Consider the following 23970-nt stretch of genomic DNA (forward strand, 5'->3'; position numbering starts at 1 on the left):
CATTGATGCATGCAAGATAACATGTCCCCAAGCACTAACTGGTAATATAGATTGCATAAGTAGGGGCCTTGCTATAAGTTGAATACACTTAATGAGAGATTAAGCCAGACCATTCTGTGTCTGCACATGTGGAATGGGATGCTCAACATTTATCCCTATGGATGAACAATAGTTATCAAAAACTTGAGATGTAAACTCAACAACATTATCAAGCTTTATATACTTAATAGATTGGTCAGGAAAATGAGCTCTAAGTTTAATGATTTGGGCCAATAGACGAGCAAAAACCATAAGAAAGTAGGCTAACATATGTCCAATGTGTGGAAGCATCAGTGAGGACCATGAAATACCGAAAAGGTTCACTGGGAGAATTTATAGGGTAACAAATGTCACCTTGTATCATTTAAAGGAAAGTTGGTGATTCTAAAATTATCTTAGTGAAAGAAGGTCTCGTAATGAGTTTCTTTGTGAACACGGGGTACATAAATATCTACTTGAAAAAATTAACTAATAGTTTGGTAAAGAATGCCCATTAGAGTTATCTATTATTTTCTTTAACATATTCATCCCAGGGTGCCCTAACCTATCATGCCAAAGAGTTAACGCTTTAGCATCACTAAGGTTCAGACTTAGCTTGAGTTTCTGACCAGATTTGAGCTTCTGGCTTATGACGGAGTTTGATTCCACATATAATATTTTGGTATAGTATAATCCCGAGGAGAAAGCACTTAGTTTTTCAAGTGTAAGTTTCTGGCTTCCCACACTAGTGATGATGTATAAATATTCATTGTTTTCTTCATTTATGGTTTCCATATGGTACCCATTCATTTTGATGTCTTTAAATCTAAGTAAGCTTCTTCTGGAACTACTTGAAAACAATAATGCTTCTTTGATGAATATATGAGTACCATTTGGTAACATGATATGGGCTCTTCCGGAGCCTTCAATGATTTGTACCGGTCCCGCTATGGTGGATACATTTCGTGGATTAAAAACCAACTTTAAGAAAAAAATTTGGTTTTTCAGTATAGTATGTGTTGTGGCACTATCAACTAGACATAAGTTATCATCGTAATCATGCATTCCACGATCCATACCTTTATAGAGAAAACCATAGGAAAATAATAATAATAATAATGTAATTAGACAATCACATAATAATGACTAATTCCTTCTAATTCCAAACTCAAAATAATATAGAAAAAAAAAAAAAAAATAGTTACTATCACCTAATGAGGAAAAATCAAATTTAAAAACAAAAAATAACTAAATTGCATTGTCTACCAATTAGACAAGTAATAGTAAAATTTAGATATTCTGGATCTAGTTTGGTAATGGTCCAAACTTAGCATCAAATGCTTCATTACTGAGAGTTTGGCCATCAGCATCCTTGAAGAAATCATTACAATTCAAGGGTGTAATGTCAAATGGTATTCCTGTATCAAATCCTTCCACCACATTTTTTGCCATCTCCATGGCATTAACAGAGGCCCTGTATTATTCTACCAGATGTGCTGGTGTATGACAAGTACGTGACCAATGCTAAGGTTCTCCACATCTGTAGCAATTGCTTTCTGAATTTTGATTTAGAACTTCAAATCCCTATTTATGTTAGAACTTCATGTTCTTAAAATTTAAATCTTGGAACTTCAGGTTCCTAAAAAAAATAGATCTTAGAACTTCATGTTCCTAAAAATTGAATCTTGAAACTTCAGGTTCCTAAAAAAATAGATTTTGGAACTCCAAGTTCCTAAAAATTCGACCTTAGAACTTCTGGTTCCTAAAAAAAATTAGATCTTGGAACTTCAGGTTCCTAAAAATAGTAGATCTTAGAACTTCAGGTTTTAAAAAATAGATTGTGGAACTTCGGGTTCCTAAAATTTGAATCCTGGAACTTCAGGTTCTTAAAAAAAATAGATCTTGGAACTTCATGTTCCTAAAAAGAAATATAGATCTTGGAACTCCAAGTTCCTAAAATTTGAATCTTGGAACTTCAGGTTCCAAAAAAAAATTGAAATAAGAAAGAAAGGAACAAAATAAAAGTATAGATTAAGTATGAACAGTAACGTTATATATTTTATAGCTGATGATCTAACCGTTGGTTTTTCCTACAATTTTGATATATGTTTATGTCATGTGTCGTGCATCTACAGTAAAAATTTCAGGTCAATCCAACAATGAAAAGACCTTCATCTAAGCGGAAAACGAAAAACTACTCTGGTGAAACAAATCAGTTAGTGTTCTCGTACCTTTGTTTTTTGTGTAGTAGATGATGAGTAGAAGAATATGGTACTGAGAAGTTGATAGCTCCTAGAGTCTTCGTGTTGATAACGTGTTAGAATTAAATAGCCTTAGAGAGAACAACACACTAAGTAGATTGAATAATGGAAAGAATGAGAGAGAGAAATCTTAATGATTGAAGTCCCCATGAATGGGAGGAGGTTACCTTTATATATAACTAGGTAACCTCCTTTCCTAGATACAAAGATTACCAGGATAAACACATATGTAGTGCCCCGATTTTTTTTTTCAGACAATTGAATATTTAGGTAAAAGAGCTCAATCTAAATATTCAACAATCTAATAAACCAAGACGTGAGTAGGTTTTACTCACACGAGTCCAAACTAGAACTAAAATATAAAACTCCCTCTGAACATCGCGTTCTAAAAAAAATCCGGCAGAATTTCCTCTGTATTTCTAACATTTCATAAATTTAAAACCTGTCCTAACCTAAAAATCAATTAATATACTTCCATTTATTATATTAAAACCTCAGCCGTAAACCCAACTACTAAAATATATTGATTCGTGACACCGGCTACTTAACCATTTCGACAAATGCCAGTTAAATCAAGTAGCTGCAGCGCCCGGAAACCAATCTCTTACTCTAGATCGATCTTCCACACTTGGAACGCTCCTCAACGTCATAATTTCTACCTAATGGATGCATTCTAATATGGATTCATTCTTAAAGACAAAAAAGAAATAATAATTTATTACAACACGCTTTTAGACGGAACAACTTTGGAATTTAAAATAAATAGGGAAAGAAACCGTTATATCACTCAGAGTGTGCTTCATTCACGTTAAATTGGTTTCGAAGTTGGGGTTTCGTCATGGCAGCTGTTGATGTATTTATATATGCTCACAACCCTGTGCATAGAGCAGTTAGTTATGGTTATCATGTACTATTAGTTCCTAATTCCGCTACTTCAGACTCATCACACTCCTCACTTAAGGAAGGTTGGTATCTAGCACACTTTCTTTTTTTCTCTAATGTCTCTCTCTATATATCTCTCTAACTATTTTTTTTAAAGAAGATTGTGTTTTAAGTTGTGCTTTTATTGGACTACAGGTTGTTTACCATATGCCAACAATAGTGAACAGTTAGTGATATGCAATCAAGAAGCCCCATTCTAGCTTTGCAGACTTTGTTCTATGAGCTCCAATACAGCGAGAAGCCGAGAATAGTGTTGCGACAGAAGAGCTGACCAAATCTTTTGGATGGGATACAGATGATTCTTCCATGCAGCATGACGTGCAAGAACTCAATAGGGTTCTTTGCGAAAAGCTTGAAGACAAAATAAAGGTATTGTATTGTGGTTTTATGCTGAGGGCATGTTTGAGCTTGTCCAAGTTGCTTTTAGGTGTTATTGTGGCCTTGTGTGTGTGTGTGTGTGTGTGTGTGTGTGTGTGTGTTGGGTTTGGGTTATTTGTTTATTGATACAGGGAACTATTGCAGAGGGTACCATATAACGGTTATTTGAAGGGGATCTCATAAGTTTTATTCAATTAATCATGAACGTGGATCACAGTTCTATGACGAAGGAGTCATTTATGGTATTTTTTCTAGGCTAAAGTCAAAACTTTATAAGTTTAGAAAATAAGGGTTTTGTTCTTACATAAATCTGAAAAATGTGTGTGGCAGACCTAAAAATGTGTGTGGCAGACCTTCAGCTAGGTGTTAAAGGTGCAATGGTCTGGATGTTTATGCTTCTCTTGACAAGTTTGTTGGCGTTGAAAATCTTGAAGGTGATAACAAGTACCATGCTGGACAACATGGTTTACAGGTTGGTTGCTATCCACATGTCATATATACTCTTTAGCATTTATATATTATGTGAAATATAGCAATGTTGGCCAGTTTCCTACTCTATACGTGGGGCGTAGATATGCATAACAACAAAATTTTGATGTTTACTACCATGGCTTCTATAACACCCCGTGTTTTTATACGTATTTTTCTATTTAATTAATTAATTTAATTGTTTATTTTAAAAATTGTTTGATTGGACTCGGGATACATGGGCCCGGTTTTGGACCCGAAGTTCAGTTTGAAAATGGGTTTCGACCCAAGTATATAAACATTTTTTCTAGAAAATAGGGTTCAAGATAATATAATATATTAAAAAAATGGAGGCAGAGAGAAGTCGGTTTTGTTTGGAGCATTGAGCCACAATCGGGCTAGAGGATTCGTCGAAATATCATTCAATACTGGTGAGTAGATTAGTTTCTATCTCACCGAAATAGGTTAATTATTCTGGTATTAATATTCGTTCGTCATTGGTAAACTGTCGTTAGTAACACCGATTAAAATCTGTTGAAACTCGAAAAATTTAGATTGAACCGCCCATGCTCTATGGGCTTAAAAGGGCGATTTAAGCCCAAATGAGAATTCGCCATTTTTTTCCTTGTTTCCTCTGTTGGCACTCTTATTGATTAACCGTGGATTTGGTTGTTAATGGGGATCAAAACCCAACGATTTGTGGATTGATGTCGGGGGTTCTGAGTTGATGTTGTACTATTGTTGTTTGGGTGAGGTTGTCAACACCGGAAGAGACGTTAATGGCGTCGGCAGTTGTGAGTTTGGAGGTTGTCATGGGTGCGGTCGGTTAGTATAAATTGGTTGTTGATGTATGATGGACGGTGGCTTGAGGGAGAGGGTCGTTCTAGTAGAATTTGAAGCCCTAAGAAAATCGTTAATGGCGATTTGCCATTATTTTGGAACTTATTTATCGCGCTTTTAAAAAATCGTTTGAACTGCTTTTGTTTGGATTTGATGTTTGTTTGATGTTGGAATGTTGTATGGGGGCTGTTGGAAGCTCCCAAAACTCATTAATGGCGGTAGCGAAAAATTTTAGATCTAGGTTGAGAAGAGTTTGGATTTACTAACATTGGGGATTTCGTTTTCATTAAAGTGGTAGGGTTTCTATGAGGAGCAAAACCGATGGGTTGAATTAAAAGTGGCCGATTGGAGGTTGTGGTGGCGAATTTTGGTGGTGGAGGAGAACCGCTGGGGAAGAAGGTGAACTGTTCACCGATTTGGGCTTGGGCCAAAGCCAATGGGTTTGGTTTTGGTTGGGCCCGATTTGTTTTAAGTTGTTGGGTCGGACCAGTTCCACTAAGTTTTGGACCGCTTTAGATTAGTTCTTTGGGCGAAATTTCATGGTGGTTGGCAAATTTCGATTTAGTTTTATGTGGGCGAAATCTAACTTAAGTGGTTGGGCCCTTTTCTATTTGTTTTGTAATCTTTGGACCAAAGTAATTAAGTTTAGTTTGGGCCCCGTTTAAGTAAGTTTTGGGACCGGTTCTAATATTAGTCCGTGGGCCCGCTTTCATTTGTATTTTTGACCGAACCACTTAAACTGCTTTTTGGCCCGCTTAATATTGCTGGGCCACCCATATAATTTAATATAGATCCAATTGGGTCGGGTAGAATAAATAAGTGGGCTTTTTAGACTCCGTTCTAAGGTTTGGGCTTGGCATTAGGTCCTAACCATTTCCTTAGTCACGAGCCCGTGAACCATGCACTTTTGACCTTAGCCATGAACCATGGCTATGACTTCAACCCGCCAAACACCTTTCAAACGCTTAGTTTGACTTTGACTAGGACAGGTTTTGACTTTGACCATCGACGACGGTTTTGACTTTGACCTTTGACATGGACGGTTGACTTTCACCTTTGACTTTGACTAGGGACTTTGACTTTGACCATCGACCGCCGACTTTGACCTTTGACCATGGACGGTTGACTTTCACCTTTGACTTTGACTTGGATTTTATGGTTTGTTGTCAATTTGACTTTGACTAGGACAATTTGACTTTGACCGTGACATGTTGAGTTTGACCTTGACCATGAGGTGTTGATATTTGACCGACTTTGATTTGACCGTTGACTGCGAATGTTGACTTTTCCAGCTTTTTCATATGTTTGCTTTATATGGATATATATATAGTAATAAAATATTGCCGGATATTGTATAACTTGGTTGGTAAATTATCTAATTTAGATTTGATGTTAAACAAGAGAAAGTAAGTTCTTCCGTCGCATCTTTGCAACACAAAAAGCTTCACGCGTTTGGATACACTTGGAAAGAGTTGTTCCATTCGAAGATATCCCGTCGAAATCCCATTTGCTAAAAATAGGATTTTGACCGCTTTCAACCTAAATTTTCTTTTAGATGGGCTAAGGTTGGGACTTCGAAGTTCTACATGAAAAAGTATATCTAAATACCTTAGTTTCTAAATAATTAAGTTACATGTCATTTGGATGAATGTAGGAAAACCCTTAGCATTGATTATGTGGGTGATAAGAACCACGGCGCTTGATTCCAATCTTGAAAGATTTGGATACGTGGTGACTTTGAGCAAAAGTGCGTGTACTACACTATATCTATAATATATATATTAGTTTGTGTGATAACTATGTGATTATGTTAGAAATTATCGTTGTTTTTGAGACTACATAAATATATATGTGGGAGATAGAAGTTGTATATGAATATAGACTTTAGTATATGTGGATATGTTTTAGACATTAGTGTGTGTGGACTTGAATTTGGGCTAATGAACTATTTGTTTACGATATTGTATATATGAGTATGGTTATAAAAATTGTATTTGTTTGATTATAAGTCCGTTTACATTTAATGATATTTAAGTGCTTGATTTGCCTTGGACGCCGAAAGTGACTCTTTGCATGTGTGGTCTATTTTGACATGAGTAATGCTAGTATAATTATAAGTGATAATAATGTTTTAATGTGTCGCCCACATCTTTAGAACTCTCCATGCTCAGATTTGGTAATGAGATATTATGACTTGTGATGTCATGTGATAGATGGGTATTCATTGAATGTGTCATGAATGACCCGCATTCATTGAATGTGCCATGAATGACCCAATCGCTTGGACTGCCCTAGAGAGGAACTAAGGTATTCGCCAATAAGGTCGATTCCTGAATGTACTTTATGTAGGTTTGGGTTTGACTCGGGGCATTCATTGAATGTGCCATGAATGGCCCGTTAGTGTTATGATGGGTATTCCTTGAATGTGGTGCGGGAATGACCCAAGGTATTCATTGAATGTGCCATGAATGACCGATATTTGTTATGCCCAAAGAGGCTTTGTGATTATGTGTATGGAAAGCCCGTGATGGTTCGGACTCACAAGTTACGAAGTTTACAAGATGAAAGTATGTTTCCGATATCCCGCTTTCGGGGCGATGTCTTGTAGTGGTACTCGGTGTGGAGTGAAGACGGATATGTGTGATTTGGCAAATGTGTGTAGTGCAAATCGCGGAGTAGGAACTAAAGGTTGGCTGTGTCTTTGAATAAATGAGTCAACGAGATAAGTAATAAGCAAAGTAAAATATTGATTTTACGCGTGATGGAGTTATTGCATATGATGTATATGATTTCTTATGATAAATGTTTACGTGGTTTGTATGAGTTGATACTCACAAGGGATGAATGTACTCTTGGTTGTGACTTTTCCTCGTTCTCATAAGTAGACGAAAGGATACTAAAGTAAAAGTATATGAATTGTGTGATGTTATGGATGTGAAGTGTGACTGTGAATAGTATTAGTAAATGGTTGTGATTTCTATGTGACTATGAATTGACTATAACTTGATATGTTATTACGAAAATATTAATGACTTGTGATAGTCTGAGATCTATGGTTATGTACGCAGAAACTTTATGACGTAATGATGTCATATGAATGACTACCCTTGATGAAGGTATTATGATAAGTGGTATTCCCTAATATGGATCGAACCAAAGTTATATCAATTAGACTTAAATGTCTTAAATGAGGTTGGGTCATGAATAGAATTTTGACTGGCTGAGATAAATCAATTTATTGTGATGACTAACTCGCTTTTCTATGGAGGGTAGGATCTATTAATCTTTTCTCAAGAGGGACGAAATATCCTACCCTAAGACGACGCGGTCGGCTTAAAGGTAAGGTATACCAAACTCATATTTAATTAGGTTATCATATGTGCAGTTAATAAATGAAATGTAAGTGGTATTGTATTGTGAGTTATTTTGGAAAGTGGGAATGACGAAAGTAATATTATATGAGATTCTTGGAATTTGTATGTTGGGGTGAAATCTTACTTGGGAAGAAACTACACCGCTTTTGGAAAACGGAACTATATTGTCTTCCAAGTTGAAATTGTTTGTAATGTTATATTATTCATTTGATAGATTATTATATATATATTTTGTTGTTAGTCTACTCATACCAAAGAAATTCAATTTGTCACCCATGTTTGCTTTGTTTTGCAACGTGGGTGTGTTTTGGGAACATAGATGGTGGAGTGCATCATGGATGAAGACACGGACTTGGATTTGCTCTTGAGTCTTCTGTTTAAGTTTTTCGAAAGTGTATGGTTTTGAATTGAAACAAAGGTAATAGAGTTGGTTAGTAAAATTTTATTTGTAAATGAAGCGTTGTTCTTTCAGTTATAATTTGATCTCAGTTTTTAAATAGTGTAGTTGATAATATGTTAGTGGGTTTTGTTTCACCCTGGGTTTCCAGATGATTGAATATCAGTTTTAATTTTTCTGGAAATTTGGGGTGTGACAGCTTCGATTAGTCCCAAGATTTAGTTTAAGTAGTTATTGGGGTTCGGTAGCATCTGTGACGGTGGGAGTAATTGAATGTATTACTGATTGAAGAAAAATGCGAATATAGACTATATATTCTATGTATTCAGAGGTATTACATAATCCTTGAGCATCTCTTGATACTTCTTCACCTAGATTAGTCAGTACATATTTTCTTTTCCGGAGTATTGGACATTGGAATGATTGCATGGGCTTTTCAGGATGCTAGGAAGTGTGCCCCGTTTCTTGATTTTCCACTCATACTTTAATAAAAATGAGGTGCCAATTTCAAAATCTGCAAAAATCGGATTTGAGTGTTTACAAAAAATTTACTAAAAGCAAAGAGAATGGGATGGGTCATTTTTTAATGACTGAGGTTGAATCGTAGGTTCATTGATTGAATCCAAGTTGAGAAGATATAGCTTGAAGCTATCATTTGGGTACAAACATTAATATTTCTGTATCTTTGTAACTTTTTTCTTTTACTCAATACAATTACCATTAAGGAAGAAGCTAAAAGGTGGGCTGAATTGTATGTTGTTATAAACTTTGACCTATTTTTTCAGATTTCTACTTGCTCTGGTGAGTTGATAATTGTCCGTCTTATTACACATGTGCATGCTATTGTTAGTTATGCCTGTTATATCCTTCAAAAATCCAAATAGATATCAATGATTTGCTTTAGGTATATATTTGTTGCATTTTCTATGGTATTTCATGGGCTTTAACATCAATTGTTCATCCCCTTGAAGCTGTAGTTTACAAAGATTTATCAAAAACGGAGAGAAAGGGAAATGTTTGCTTTTAATATATGAATGGGGTTGAATATAATTGTATGTAGTTATATGCTTTAGCCATTTATAAAGTTTTCTAGCTACTTGCATATGGGGAGTTGATAATTGTCTTTGATATGCATCATTGATGAGAAAGTTTTCATATTTTATTGAGTTTGGTATTGTTAGTTATGCATGATATATCTTCAGTAATCTGCTCTGATAATATTTATTCCATCAGCTATGGTATTTCATGGGTTTGAACTTGAAAAGTTCAACTCCCCACACCCCATCTCTTAACTGTACATACTTGAAAAGTTCAATTCCCCACACCCTATCTATTACCTGTACATATTTTGGTTGCTTCATTTTACTTAATTTTATCAAGGAATATTGGCGGGTTTGAACTTAAAAAGTTCAACTCCCCACCCCCTTTCTCTTAACTGCACATATTTTGGTTGCTTCATTTTACTTAATTTTGTTAAGAATTGGTAGGTTTCTTTATATTATCTCCTAGAGTTACAAGTGCTAAGGATGTATAAAGGTAAAGTACTCCTCTCATTTTCAAAGAGAGAAAGCCGTTTATCTCATCAATGATTCTCACATACCTTTTTTGCTTCCATTTTATGATTTCAACGCTTTAGACTACTCATATTTCCAACGTGGTTTATTATAATGGTTTTTACCTTTTTGCTTCCTTGATACCTCACACTTGCATATTTATTTGAGGCGTGATTTTAATCAAATAGTGGGTATCTATGATTTTTGAAGTTTTTGTGATATAGGTTTTTGGTTATCCCTTCTTATTATGAATTTTATGGTTTCAAATGAGAACGATTATACTAAGCTTCTACCCCATGAAGCAAATAAACTATAGCGCACTAAACCTCAAGTTTCAACATTCTAAGATTAAAAAAAATTATATGGGTTAGAATTTCTTGGTTTATTTTAGAATTGACAATCATCTCTGTGTGTCTATATTCGTTTTTACTATCTTGCGCTACTTTTGTTTCTCCATTCACTTAGTCCCTAAATCATATATTTACACATATTCATAATAATAATAATAATAAATGGTTGAATTCTTTGCAGGTTCCACACGCAACAAAACTTATACAAACATGATGTGCATCGGGTTCTTTGGTGCAAACCACATATAGCTTCAAAAGACAGTGCCCTGCCCCCACAATTTAGAGATTATTGAAGGGATGAAGTTGAACTTTGTATTGGATCGGATGGTGTGAAGTATAGAGATGTTTCTTGGAATTAATACTTTTGCCACCACGGATGAGGGTAGTAGGTATAGTTGTTAATTTAACAAAAAAAATAATGTGTAAGTAGGTAGGGCAGTTTTGGTTTAGTCCTCAGGTAGGTCTGTTGTGGTTTACTCCTCTTAGAGATTATGCATGTACCAAAAATTTCATACAATTTTTGTGGAATGTATTTGATGTCTAAACACTGAATCTAGCTTATGGTAACTGATACTCATGCTATTGCAATGTGGAAACAAATTTGACATTTTTTTAAAGGTTTGTGTCTATGACAAGTTTTTACTGAACGATTGTAGGAATTTTGTTTTTTTGCTCATGAATCTATATGAATAAGAAGTTTGCTTGGTGAAGGCAGGGGCAACTTAACTATGGGGATATTGAGCAACTCTGAGTTTCTGTGTTCAACTTTGTATCGACCTTTCAAATTTGTTCACTCAATAGTCTTATAACACATAATTGTGCTCCACTTTCCACCTCTAAAACCACGTGACATTTTCTAAGATTATCTCATATTGTCACTCTATGAACAACATAACAAGTGATCATATCCTAAAAAAATTGTATGCCAGTTTCAAAGGAAAATTTTGAAACCAAAATTATGTTCAGATACATCATACATGCATAGATACTCTACAATATGAACTCTTTGTCGTCAATGTGCAGAGCACGTGTATTTTTGCTAGTTGCAATAGATATCAATAGCCAATAGAATATCAAATTCCATGTATAACTTTATTAATTTTTAATATACACCATAAACCAATCATATCTTACATTGCTTTACAGATGTAAATAAATTGACCAACTGAGACGAATAGGCCCAGTGTGATCCCAAAGAATGAATAATAAAACTTAAGCAAACACAAATAATTAGCAGATACATATTTGAGCATTTGAGCTCATATTGCCTAAAAAAATACAACGATTGTTCGGACAAAGAATTTCAAAGCTCTAAAACGCATCTCAGGGATTTCCCTTCAATGAGGAGTTGAAATGCTTCGTTTATCTTTGAGAATGGAAGCTCATGAGTGATGAACTCATCTAAATTCACAACCTGAAACCACCAAATTAAATATTAAGAAAATTGTTAGATATCACTATATCAATATGAAAATTCCTATATTAGAGCTTGTAATTAATAAATTATTAGAATGGAGGGAATATAGGAGTAATTCACTCACTCCACCCATGCATTCTTCAGCAAACTGAGGCAACTGGGTCTTCCCTTTGAAGTCCCCAAAGACAGTTCCTGTGATCCTCCTACCATCGAAAAACTCCATTGGATGTAATGGCATCATTCTTGGCGTTGGATGAATTCCCAAAATAATTGTCATTCCCCATCCCTGTTACAGTACAAAGAATTCAGTTATATAACAGTACGCTAAATACTAATACTTGGGTCCGACATGTTCAAAATCAATTGAAATAAAATAATAAAAACATTATATTTGTCACTTAAGAAATGAAATACTGAAAACTGTGAATTATATAATATGTCGGCAATACATACATATAAATTGTCTGTCATTCAATATTGTTTTTCACGTTTGATTTTTCTAAAGTGGTCCTAGAAAACCATACTCAAACTATAATCACAATGATCCAAATGGTGATAAGGATGGACATAGCACCAAGTATTCTTACATCATGAGTTGACAAGAAAGCCTCACGAAGAACGTCCAAGTTCCCAGCACACTCAAAACTGTAGTCTACTCCCCCATCAGTCAATTCCCTTATTTCCTGCACAAAATACATCAGTACGTAAGACCAAGTATTGACGAAAGTTTGGAAATATTTAAGCATTAAGGGTATCAACAATGGAATCTGGCATGTCTCTCAACGAATTTTGGATTATAGAGAACATTTCAAGAGTGCTAAAGCAATTTGATATATCAAAATCTCCTTACCTCATGTACAGGTCTCTTCAGATCTTTTGGGTTGATAAAGTGTGTCATGCCCATGGTTTGACCTATTTTTAAAGTTCATTTGTTAAAACGATGTGTGATAAATGAGAAATGATAGTTAACTAAACAAAATGAGCAACAAGTAATGACTGAACATCACATAGCTGATAAATACCTTTGATGAATTTGTCTTTGTTGATGTCAATGCCTATGATGCGAGAAGCTCCTCTCGCTCGTGCACCTGAAGCAACCTGCATTATATGGATAAATCAAATTAATGTTCGTTAACAGAACCAAAAAAATAAAAATAAAATAGAGTAATGTTGAGACTGAAATCCTTGATTTATAACAAATAAAATTTTGCTTTGCTCAGTGCCAATTGGTTTTGACTTTAGATTCCATAAAGCAATAGAAATGAAAGAGAAAACTATTAGGTTGTACGTGCTTTACCGCAAGTCCTAGAGCACCAAGACCAAATATTGCCACAGTTGACCCAGATTGAACGTTTGCAGTGTTCCACGCGGCTCCAACTCCTACAGCGACAGCCATTAAAATTAAGTATTGGAATATTAGGGGAATGTAACACATAGATCAGGGTACTTGATCAATTATTATATATCTTTAGCGATTGAAGTGCGCTCCTAATAATAACAGTAGTAGGGATAGTTAGTATCATTTGTTATACCTGTAGAAATGCCACAGCTAAGAAGGCTCATCTTCTTTAGGGAAGCTTTTGGGTCTATCTTCACAACACATGCAGAGTCTAGAACAGTGAATTCACTGAACGTAGATGTGTTGAGGAAATGGTAGATAGGTTGCCCATCTCGAGTTGAAAATCTTGTTTTGCCATCCACAACCATGACGCTTTTCATCGGGTTAACTCGAAACTTGGCACAGAGATTAGTCTTCTCTGACTTGCAATACCCACAATCCCCACACTCCCCATTGAATATTGGAATCACATGGTCACCTTCTTTTATGTCTAAGACTCCTTCCCCAACACTTTCAACAATCCTACACAAGTACATTTACATGGTAACGATCAACAACACATGTTTTCGATGATTATGATTAGAAGCTAATTATTAAGAGGCAAGCAATCAAACTAGTATTCGAGGCATACCCAGCAGCTTCGTGGCCTAGAATTCGAGGAAATGCACGTTGACTTTCATTCTTTATGTCGTTGCAGAAGATGGACAATTATAAATTAGAACATTATCGTGGTATATGTTGAATGAGAGTGGAAATTTGTGTTCATATGTCAAAGGGAATTGAAATTCTTTCTTACCTCTCCTTTCCAAGCACCAAGATCAGTGTGACAAATTGAAGTGTAAAGAATCTTGATTCTAACCTCCATTTTTTGTGGAGGATCAACATTCACTTCTTCTATGACCAATGGTTCTTTAGGGGCCCATACAACAGCAGCTACATGTACGTACACCATAGACAAAAAACGTGAACAAGTTTATATTTCATAAAATGTAGGTGACGATGAATTGTTGATCTTGAAAATGAACATGCATGATATGAATTAGCATGCTTATGCTCATTGTTGTGCCAGAGAATTCAAATAAGATTAAGTTTGGATTACTCTAAAAATATAATTACCTTTACAGGTGATGACCTTTCCTCTTGTTTCATTATTGGATTGATCAATGTTACTCAAGCTACCCATCTTTTTTTATCTAGCTCCTTGTCTATGGTGATTGGTAATGAAATTGTAGTGTTTTAGGTTGCTAGACGTTCTGCAATATTTATACTGAAGCGTCAAGTGGATTAAAGGATATGCATGGTCAACTCCAATTTGTTATGAGCCAATCAACTATGATCAACACGTACTTTGAACTGAAAATACAGTTGGCACGCCGCACGTCCGCACACATGAAACTAATTACTTAAAAGTAGAAGTTAATTATAAGTTTTGCATCAATTAAGAGTAGTAATAATTTATCCAAGATTTCAAAGATAAACTAATGCTCCTATGTTCAGTAGTTGGATAGGGTGTCATGACTCATGAAACTGCGTGAAGAGGGTGGAAGTTACAATACATTTTCAACTTTTTACCAGATGCATTCTTAATATAAAAACCGACTAATTGATATTCTGTCTTTTTTTTGGTATCCCAATCAGCAAAAGTTGAACAAACTCATTGACATACGGTTGGTAGTTGTATGTATTAAATAAATAGTCTTCCCTTATGTTGACCAGTACTGTTAACCAATTATGACTAGCAAACTTTAGAAGACTTGTGATGGGCCTTAACTTTATTACGACTCAAGAATGCATTTTCTGCCTCCAAGCCCGTTGAAACCAGGCCCAGCCCAATTCTTAAACTTGGGTTAAAAAATGGCCCATATAAAGCCCAAAATTTTTAAGAAGAAGAAGAAGTTCAAACAGAAGACCCACGAGCCACGAGCGTTCTTGTACTCGTTGCCTGTGCAACTTTTTTCTCCTTACTCCATTTGCATGATAGATTGATTTAACTTTATATCTTTAATCTTTAATCTTTAATATATAGAAAAACTAGTTTTTGAGCCCGTGCATATTCATTGGGTTTTTTTTTAAAACGAATGTAAAATTTAATGGTCACTTAATAGTTTATTGAAATAAGCCCAACACAATGGAACTATAAATATATTTGACTTAATTGTTTGTCAAAACAATGTAATTAATAAATGAATTATTAAACAAACAAACAAACAAATAAAACTATGCTAATCTTCAAGAATCATCGCTAATATCGATGAATAATTTGTTTTCGTCGTTTATGCATATTGGATTTGCCGCACCACCCCTTGTCATTGGTAATTTAGCTTCTAAATCATTGTTTTCTTCAATAATACTGCATATTATTTTCTGGAGATCTTTATTTATCCCAATGTAGTGTTGGAGAATATCATAATTGGTGTCATATATCTGTAAGTTCTTGTAGACTTCTTGTAAGTGTTTTATTGCATTCTTTGCTGCTGATTGCTCTGAATCAATTCTTGTGGCTTTTCTATCTCCGAGAATCCTTTGTGTATATGTTTTGTATGTAGTGATCTCACTTTCTACCCATGCTTCAAATTGATGGTTTTCGTTTAGCTTGCTTCCATATACCGCTTGAGGCGTATTGATTTTCTTGAGTGTCCTTTTGAGTGCACTTTTGAATGAAACCGGTACAATTGTCATTGTCTGCATATAAAACAATATTATATAGTATATTAAAAAGATAAAAGAAATATTGAGTGTTTATATACTTGGGTCATAATGTCCATGCGTAAGGCTTTAATTTTATCATTGGCTTGACTGTTAGTTGATAAACCAATAAGCCATAATAATGGATCCATGGTAAAAATTAATGCATATAAAGTTGAACAAATTATCACTAAACATAGTTGTTAATCATATATGAAATTTAAACCAAAAATTAAAGACAGATTCAATAATGACAAACTTTCATAAATGAGAAGCATTGAATCTCGGTATTCAGATGCTTTCTTTTTCTTTATTCTTAAATTTTTTTTCTTGTCTTTGCTGCTAATATCTTTCCAACTATTTTTCTCCTTTTCCTACATCTCTTTAATTATTTCCTTGAGCTCAAAGATCTTGTTTTTGTTTTCTTTTTCTTCAATCATACAATCTAGCATAACGTTTTTTATGGTGTCAAGCTGAATTTTTTTTTTTTCAACTTTTTTTCTTTTTTTCAAGAGTTCTTTGAAATTGAAGTCTTCAATTTCTATTTCACATTCATCTTTTATAAATTCTATTGCATTAAAAGCAGCCAAATCTTGTGCTTTTTCTATAGAATATGCGGGGCCTCCAGAGAATTCTTTAACTATGACGTCTTCATTGTCAAAGAATATGTCTTTTGGTACCTGTACTGTTACACTGCCGATGAATCGTCCGTTCTCTATTTTTGTGTTGTACACCGGATCTTGTTGAACATCAAGTTCTGCTTCTAGAATTTCCTTTAGTAATTTTTTTTTACATAATTTGTAATTTTCGTACTCCATGACCCTGCAATATAATTTTGTATATAGGAAAACATAATTAAATATGTAAAACTCATACGAATAGATATTTGGATTAAATTGAATTCTTTACTATATATATATATGTAAACAATATTGACGAAGATACTAAGCAATACATACTTTAACTTACTTAAATATGTTTACTATGCTATGATCTTGATCCAATACACTTTAGTTTATGCAATGAGAAAGGCAGAATGATTGCAAATTTCTACATATATAGGTTTATTTATGTCAATTTATTAGACTTCCCTATGTGATTAGAAATTAAGTTCGTGTATGATTCTAATTTTGTATATATCTAAAATTGGAAATCAAAGTAGATCCCGTATTGTGTTTTGAATTTTCTAGTTGTACTATTGGGCTAATTAAGGTCCCAAATAGTTTGGGTCCTTAAGTTGGGCTTCAAGCCCAAAGTCCTAAAAATTCACATGGAGATAACTTAGGACTAACAGATGCAATTTATGCTGCATCTCGAACCGATAAAACACCAATCAAACTCTTTTCTTCTCTTTGCCACAACTCTTGCTCATCCAATTTCACACTACACCAAACATACATACATAAATAAACAAAATTTCAATTTCAACAACATAATAGACCCATCAATTAATTGAACAAAATTACTTGGTTGGGGGAACTGCAACGAATACGAATAATAGCATCAGGTAACAAAACTTTGTTCCTGAATGGTAAAATCGCTAAATGACTCGGTAACTCAACCGATTCCGCCATCTCTTATTTTATGTTTATTTTTTAAGATTTGATTTAATTATGTATCGTTGATTTGGAGATAATTTAATATTTTCATTCTAACTACACCAAAACATATGGAACTAACAATGATATAAAAGATGGTTGTGGATGCAATATATAGTCTAATTGTGTTGTAGGAAAAATGAGTTTATTAGTAAGTTTAATAACAGAAAAACTTGTATCTCGTTGACTTTTTTTATGATTTTTTTAATCAATATCGTAATAGATTAGAGAATAGTAGAGAGAAAACGTACCTTTTATCAGACAATCAATAATAGATAAGAATATGGCTGCTAGATATTGGAGATGAAATAAGTCGGAGGTCACAAAAGTTATAAGATACTACTTCTCCTTAATCCCTTTTATATAGGCGATTGTGTTTGTTCTCTAGATAAGGTTTTCTAATTTGATTTGTATTCTATTTCTAAATTGGCTTGGATTTATGTCCGGGAGTAATTTTATTATTAGTATGTATCTAATCTAAGTATGACTCTTATAATTCCTAAAAAATAGGAAAGTTCTCAGAGTTGGATCGGACACAACAGACATGTCTTTCTAATATGTGTACTGGTGCTACTTGCTAGTGTACTAATTCTTGTTTGTTTCACTATTGTTGATTATATGTAATGAAATTTGAGATGGTAAATCTGAAAAAGAGATCTACAAAAGACTTGAGAAGGATTATGGAGAGACAGTGCTCTACTGCTATTTGGCTATCCCCGGTAAGTTCATAAGTATTTCTCTCAATGGTCGAAAATAAGAATTCATATTTCATTTTGTACTAATCTCACTCTGGATATTGGATTAGGTTCTAGTTGCGGTGGCGGCAGCTGGGATTTGGGCTTAGTAGAAGCTTTTCTCAGCTGTTTTTGATGATTTTTTGGGGCTCCTAAGCAAGTTCACTATAAGACGGAAGGATTCTCAACCCATGTAAAATATGTATGCCCAAAGAGAACTAAAACTCACAAAGTAATTGCCTAACACCTATCTCATCTATACTCCAAATTATATAATGCCGGATGTTGATATAATTATTTGTATATTTTACCTAGGATTCCAATGGATGTTGTGCATATAGTGCCCACCACACTGCTCCATAATCTGGAAGGAATGGAAGGCTTGGATTGGGAAAAGCTTATAAAATTGCAGGGTGTAGGTAGATCATTCCTGTTTTCACCAGCATCAACGACATTTGCGTTTATGAACACTAAAGATGAAAACTGTTTGGAATATCCAAGAAAACTGTTGGAAGATTCAATGGTGGAGGTAAACACTCTTTTACTCATTCTAGTGTGTGTCTTGTAGGGAATATGTCACGAAATTCATATTTCTTATATACTTCACACCCTGTTTGGCTTAATTAGTGAATGATTTGATTTTTTTTTCAGTCCAAGGTACATGCCCAACGCCTTGGAGTGTCTAGATACTTGATTTATTCGAACATATTTGGGCTGTTGATCGCTTGGAACGTCTTGGAGTGTCTAGATACTTTCAGACATAAATTAAATAAATCATCAATTGCTTACTTATGTAATGTTATTTTATTGTAGATAGAGAGTAATATAATGACAATCTTCTTTCTACGTAACGACCGGATATTCATGAGTACAATTTCATATAAAAATGACCTTTGGATGTAATGCCAGATATTGGACCGAACATGGAATTGCTTGGGCTAGACATTCAAATGTCCGTGACATCGATGACACGGCCATGGGGTTCAAGCTGTTAAGACTATACGGCCACAATGTTTCGCCTAGTAAATTATAAGAAAAATAATGAAATTCTTGTTAATGGATTTTGATGTAGCGAGATATCTATTCTTAATGCTAAAAACATTTGTTGCACAGATGTATGTCAACATTTTTTTCAACTTGTTTCCAAAATAAGAACTGTGAGTTCCGAGCTATTGTGTGCAAACATGTAGGTCATGGGACTAACTTCATAGCTGAATGTCTAGCTATATCGAAAAGTGTGGAGTATACTCTGCATAGAAATTGGAAGAAGTTATGGGTGGGATCGGATTTTACCGTAGCAATTCATGCATTTGGTGGTTCAAATGTGCCAAGGTGAACGAAGCAAAGATGTCATAGATGCACAGAAGGACTAAAGAACTGCAGGTGGCAAAGCATTCATGCAGTCAATCTTCAAGGCAGTGAAGGAGTTTTTTTTTTTTTTTTTTTTTTTTTTTTTTAATGTAAAACCCTACATGGATCACCAAATGTGAGGTTTCCTTGGCATACTTATTTTAGTGCTACTATTGTGCAATGGACTGTAAGTACCTCCTGTACTGTGTAGTTTGTACAACTTTCTTTTTTCTTTAGTACAAATATTTGGTAACTTAAATAATTTTTAGTGATGTAAATGTGTTCTACATTTTTCTATATTGGAAATATAGCCCGAACTATCCAATATTTGGAGAATATTTGTGCTATATATGGAATTTCAAGTATATGATAATGATATTTTTTATATGTATTCACCAATTTTTACTATTTTTCCCTCGACTAAATATGAGACATATATTTTCTAGTGGAAGTTATGTGTTGAAAATTTAGGCTTCCAATATATCAAGTGTAATATTTTGGTCTTAATTTGTCTGCTACTCAGGCAGTTTTGTTTTGTGGAGGAAAATTTGGCAAATATGGCTGGTACTGCGTTAATATGACTTGATTATTTCTTTAAATTAGGGCCCGATCTTCTCAATTATTCTTTCGAAGGGCGCAAGAAGAATATTTGTTATCTCACCTGAACACACAGAGATAATGTATGCAAACTGTGACAACGATTTGGCAAGATAAGATCCTCTAAGTGACGGATCAACCATCCTTGACAAAGCATCAATATCATGAAGTCGAGGGACTTCCATCTCACCAAAATTTGCTCTCCTCGAGGCCGTGATCTTGCATAATTTATTCCACATAAAATAGTTTATTTAGTAAATTCTAAAAAATATTGCATGAACCATCACAACCCCGTCATCAAGTCGAGTCATTACCTATCATAGGACTTTCTCCCCAATGGGAGTTCTAACATGACTACTCCAAAGTTGTATGCATCACTGGTAAGTATATGTACCCATCTCAAATTCGAGCACCATAACCATAGGCGAGAGAAGGTTTCGACAACCTAACAAAAGAATAACATAGTATGAATGTCCAATATCCAATCCAAGAGTAACTAAAACTTCGGTTGAATCCCGACCATCAGATACCATGTTCTCTAGTAACTCACAGACATGAAAATGTCACAGAAGTTCCAGAAAAACAAAGGGGTGGATAGAAAACAATAAATTTGATATCCAATTTGAGCATCCATGGCTGAGATGCCAGACCTCCTATCGAGGACCCATGAGGTGAAGGGACTATTGCATAACTGCAGCAAGGAAAACCTTTTTATGTTATTTAGACCTGATGTAAATATTTCTCAACCTGCCATCTTATCTTCACCTTTCAGGTGTTTGTCAATTAATTCTTTCCAACTAACCATGTCCTAACCTAGAGCTGTCAGGATGAAGCCTCTTAGACTACTGAAACAAATGTCCTGTTGACATAGACGACTCCACCATATTAAACTCTCGTAAAAAGTTCAACTTCAATCCAATGAACTTGTAACAAAAATTTGAACAATGCTGTAACCACATTACACAAAAAAATTAGTACAAAAGCGTTGGATCATCAAACCACATTATCACAAATTTTACAATGAAGGAAAGTTAGAAAATCGGATGGGTGTGGGTGGCGGGTCATTTGCAAAGTTGTCCATCCATAATACACACGATGGGGAGCACTGGCAAGTAGGTCATTTATGCCTATTGAGTCCAACACCACACGGTATTTTGGACATTTATGATCCAGTCTAACAGTTTCTCTGGGATGTGGGGTTATGTGTAGTTGAGCTGATAATCTTCTGAGAAGGAAGGAAAAAGAGTGTGTACCTACCCTCCCAAGTAGAACTGCTCGCCTAAAGCGATGGAAGCCACGATGGCGACAACTAAGGTCTGAACAGGTTGATACACGACCACGAACACTGGGCCACCCCTGTCAATAACAACTAAGGTATGGATCTTGATGAAGTCTAGTTGAATGACTGTCAAGGCAAACCATTTTTTACCCTTGGAAATGTAGTATGCAAGTTTCTTCAAAATGAGTTTGGTACTAACGGTAGGAGCTCATTGTGCACTTTATCTATAGTAAGGATATTGATTAAACGATGAACACAATTTGCCACCAACAAATGATGATGACAATCATCTCATATTATTATAACTTGTTTTCCTCTTCCTATGTGTTCTTGTAAAAATGCCCACTCTATTTGCGTTCACTCTTTGATGTCCAACCACTACAAAAATCTAAACTTAAAAAAGAACACAGAATCACTATTAGAGACTCCTTATTTTCCCACCATACCCACCTCGAATCCACTACAATAACCTTTATGGCTTGGTAGCGGAGGAAACACAATGACCCTTATGGAGTTATGGCCCCAAAGTGGAGGAAACATTAGTATCTCTGGACATCAACTTAGAATAATGGATACTTGAAATAATTTGCATTCATCACGTAGTTCTTTGAAATAATTTGCCATATGGCATAACATCAATTAATTAGTGGTGTGAGGGAATGAAAAATAGCTATCAATATATTATAAGATTCATTGAAATATTTATATTGAAACTACCATAAAAGTTGCAATGCAAGTGAGTATCAATATCGCAAGTAAATCTACCAATTAATTAAATATCCACTAACAATAAAAGCAAATTCTTGTATTTCTAAATTATACTATTTTTAAAATTCCTTTTGATTATTCGTTGTGCAAAGTCTTTTTGTTGCGTGTTCATCTTCATGTTGCTCATTTGTCTCGTTCATTTGGATTGTGGTAACAGACCCATCCTCATGCACAGTAGAGCAGTGTGAAATTTGATGGTTTATATTCATGTTCCTATTCGTAGAACACTGGGCTTCAAAATCTTCCTGTAATTGCGAGAAGGAAAATTTAATATGGATTCAAGTTTCAATGTAATGTGAGTGTAGTTTAATATTTTTTGAGTGAGAGTAATACCTTTTCGGTGTGTTCGATCTTGTTTCTTGCTCCATTGTCTTCATTTTCAGTGGTCTTTGAAATATCAGAGATTGAAAAAGACTGGTACCTCTCTCCCATGCTGAATGGACTTAATTTAACTTTAAAGATGAATGTCTTGTTGAGATTCTTTTCTAGTTTATTTTGAATAGCTTCTTGGAGTATTAATTAATTATATTAGTATAAATATATTAGTTTATAAGATGTAAGTTTACTGAAAACAATTCCTTTGCTTGGCTGCGAAGATATATCTAGCAACTTTTCAATCGGTTGTTCTATAAGGAAATCAGCATGTTTTCCGAAAGCAACGAAAGTGGTTTCCCCAATTTCAATCGGTTGTTCTACTTAGTGCATATATTATTTTCATCTAACAGTCTAAAATGATGCATTTATTGCGTATGTTTATGAGTCGTCCGTTTTAATTTTGGTGGTCGCTAGTTCTGACTTCGGTACTTTGGCATACTATTATCAAATAGATTCACTGGACTGTTACACCTCTCACATTGCCATTGGCGATGGAGATATTGGAATTGGCATTGGAAGTAGTGTTGGTGTTGGGGCTGGTACTGCCGTTACTACCTGAAAATTTGCTTCCTATTTGAAATTGATTTATAAAGTAATCTATACAGATACTGCTAGCACAATCTTAATAGTAAAGCTGTGAGTTAGTAAGTGAGATCAAGTGTAATTTGTGCTCAACGCAATCTGTAATCTTTTTTTTTTTTTTTTTTTTTCCCCCGGTAAGATTTGAATATATATGTAACATAGAGATGTATGTATGTTAGTTGCACTGTATAAGTCATGTATTAGGGTTTCTGGGATGTTTGTATATTTATAGTTCTCTTCTTATTTGAGGATTGGTTACTTGACTTAAGTGGCATTGGTCGAGATGGTTAAGTAGCTAGTTCTATGAATTAGTATATCTTTTAGTAGTTGAATTTACAACTGAGGTATGAGGTTTTATATTTGGTTTGGATGCATTCTTATTAAATTTTCAGGTTATGAAATGTTTATATTTATGAAATGTCGAATATATAAAGGAGACTCTATCGAAATTTTACTAGAAAAGTCACGTATCTTAGGTATGTGATTGCATGAGATTTGGGGCGTTACAAAGTGGTATCATTATACTAATATTGCATATACATTCCTATTGAATTGAAATATTCTCCAACTACCTATGTCGATCACTTTGTTCTTTTTTAGATTTTGATATCTTCTCCTCCTAAAAAAGAAATTCGTAAATCCATGTTGTTCCCTGAACTCTGTAA

General features: G+C 34.6%; 1 protein-coding gene and 2 long non-coding RNA genes across 4 annotated transcripts; 2 read left to right on the forward strand and 1 right to left on the reverse strand.

The window, feature by feature from the left end:
* Positions 1-3949: 3949 nt before the first annotated feature.
* LOC147519930 (uncharacterized) lies at positions 3950-11198 on the forward strand. The gene is made up of 2 exons (XR_015214329.1): positions 3950-4071; positions 10763-11198. It is a non-coding gene; the product is annotated as an uncharacterized LOC147519930 (long non-coding RNA).
* A 457-nt stretch (positions 11199-11655) lies between these two features.
* On the reverse strand, positions 11656-14566 carry LOC147519931 (GroES-like zinc-binding dehydrogenase family protein). Its single transcript, XM_086594899.1, has 10 exons — positions 14454-14566; positions 14134-14270; positions 13969-14018; positions 13531-13859; positions 13296-13378; positions 13021-13096; positions 12849-12910; positions 12586-12681; positions 12123-12284; positions 11656-11995 (listed from the first exon to the last, which is right to left on the reverse strand). The coding sequence occupies exons 1-10, from the start codon at positions 14518-14520 to the stop codon at positions 11885-11887; spliced, it is 1173 nt and encodes a 390-aa protein (XP_086451025.1). The 5' UTR covers positions 14521-14566; the 3' UTR covers positions 11656-11884.
* Positions 14567-15720: 1154 nt separating this feature from the next.
* Positions 15721-18875, forward strand: LOC147519932 (uncharacterized). Of its 2 annotated transcripts, XR_015214331.1 has the most exons (4): positions 15721-15763; positions 18256-18339; positions 18426-18586; positions 18670-18875. It is a non-coding gene; the product is annotated as an uncharacterized LOC147519932 (long non-coding RNA). The 2 variants fall into 2 exon arrangements; XR_015214330.1 differs by lacking the exon at positions 15721-15763 and having other exon boundaries at positions 15789-18339.
* Positions 18876-23970: the final 5095 nt, after the last annotated feature.

This window comes from Coptis chinensis, chromosome 2, assembly GCF_015680905.1.
Source record: "Coptis chinensis isolate HL-2020 chromosome 2, ASM1568090v1, whole genome shotgun sequence".
Lineage (NCBI taxonomy): Eukaryota > Viridiplantae > Streptophyta > Magnoliopsida > Ranunculales > Ranunculaceae > Coptis > Coptis chinensis.

Coding starts and splice junctions, on each gene's coding strand:
- LOC147519931 (XM_086594899.1), bottom strand. CDS start 14,520: ATGGGTAGCTTGAGTAACATTGATCAATCCAATAATGAAACAAGAGGA. Junction 12,285..12,585: donor CTTTCTTGTCAACTCATGAT/GTAAGAATACTT, acceptor GTACTGTAACAG/GGATGGGGAATGACAATTAT. Junction 11,996..12,122: donor CTGAAGAATGCATGGGTGGA/GTGAGTGAATTA, acceptor TGGTGGTTTCAG/GTTGTGAATTTAGATGAGTT.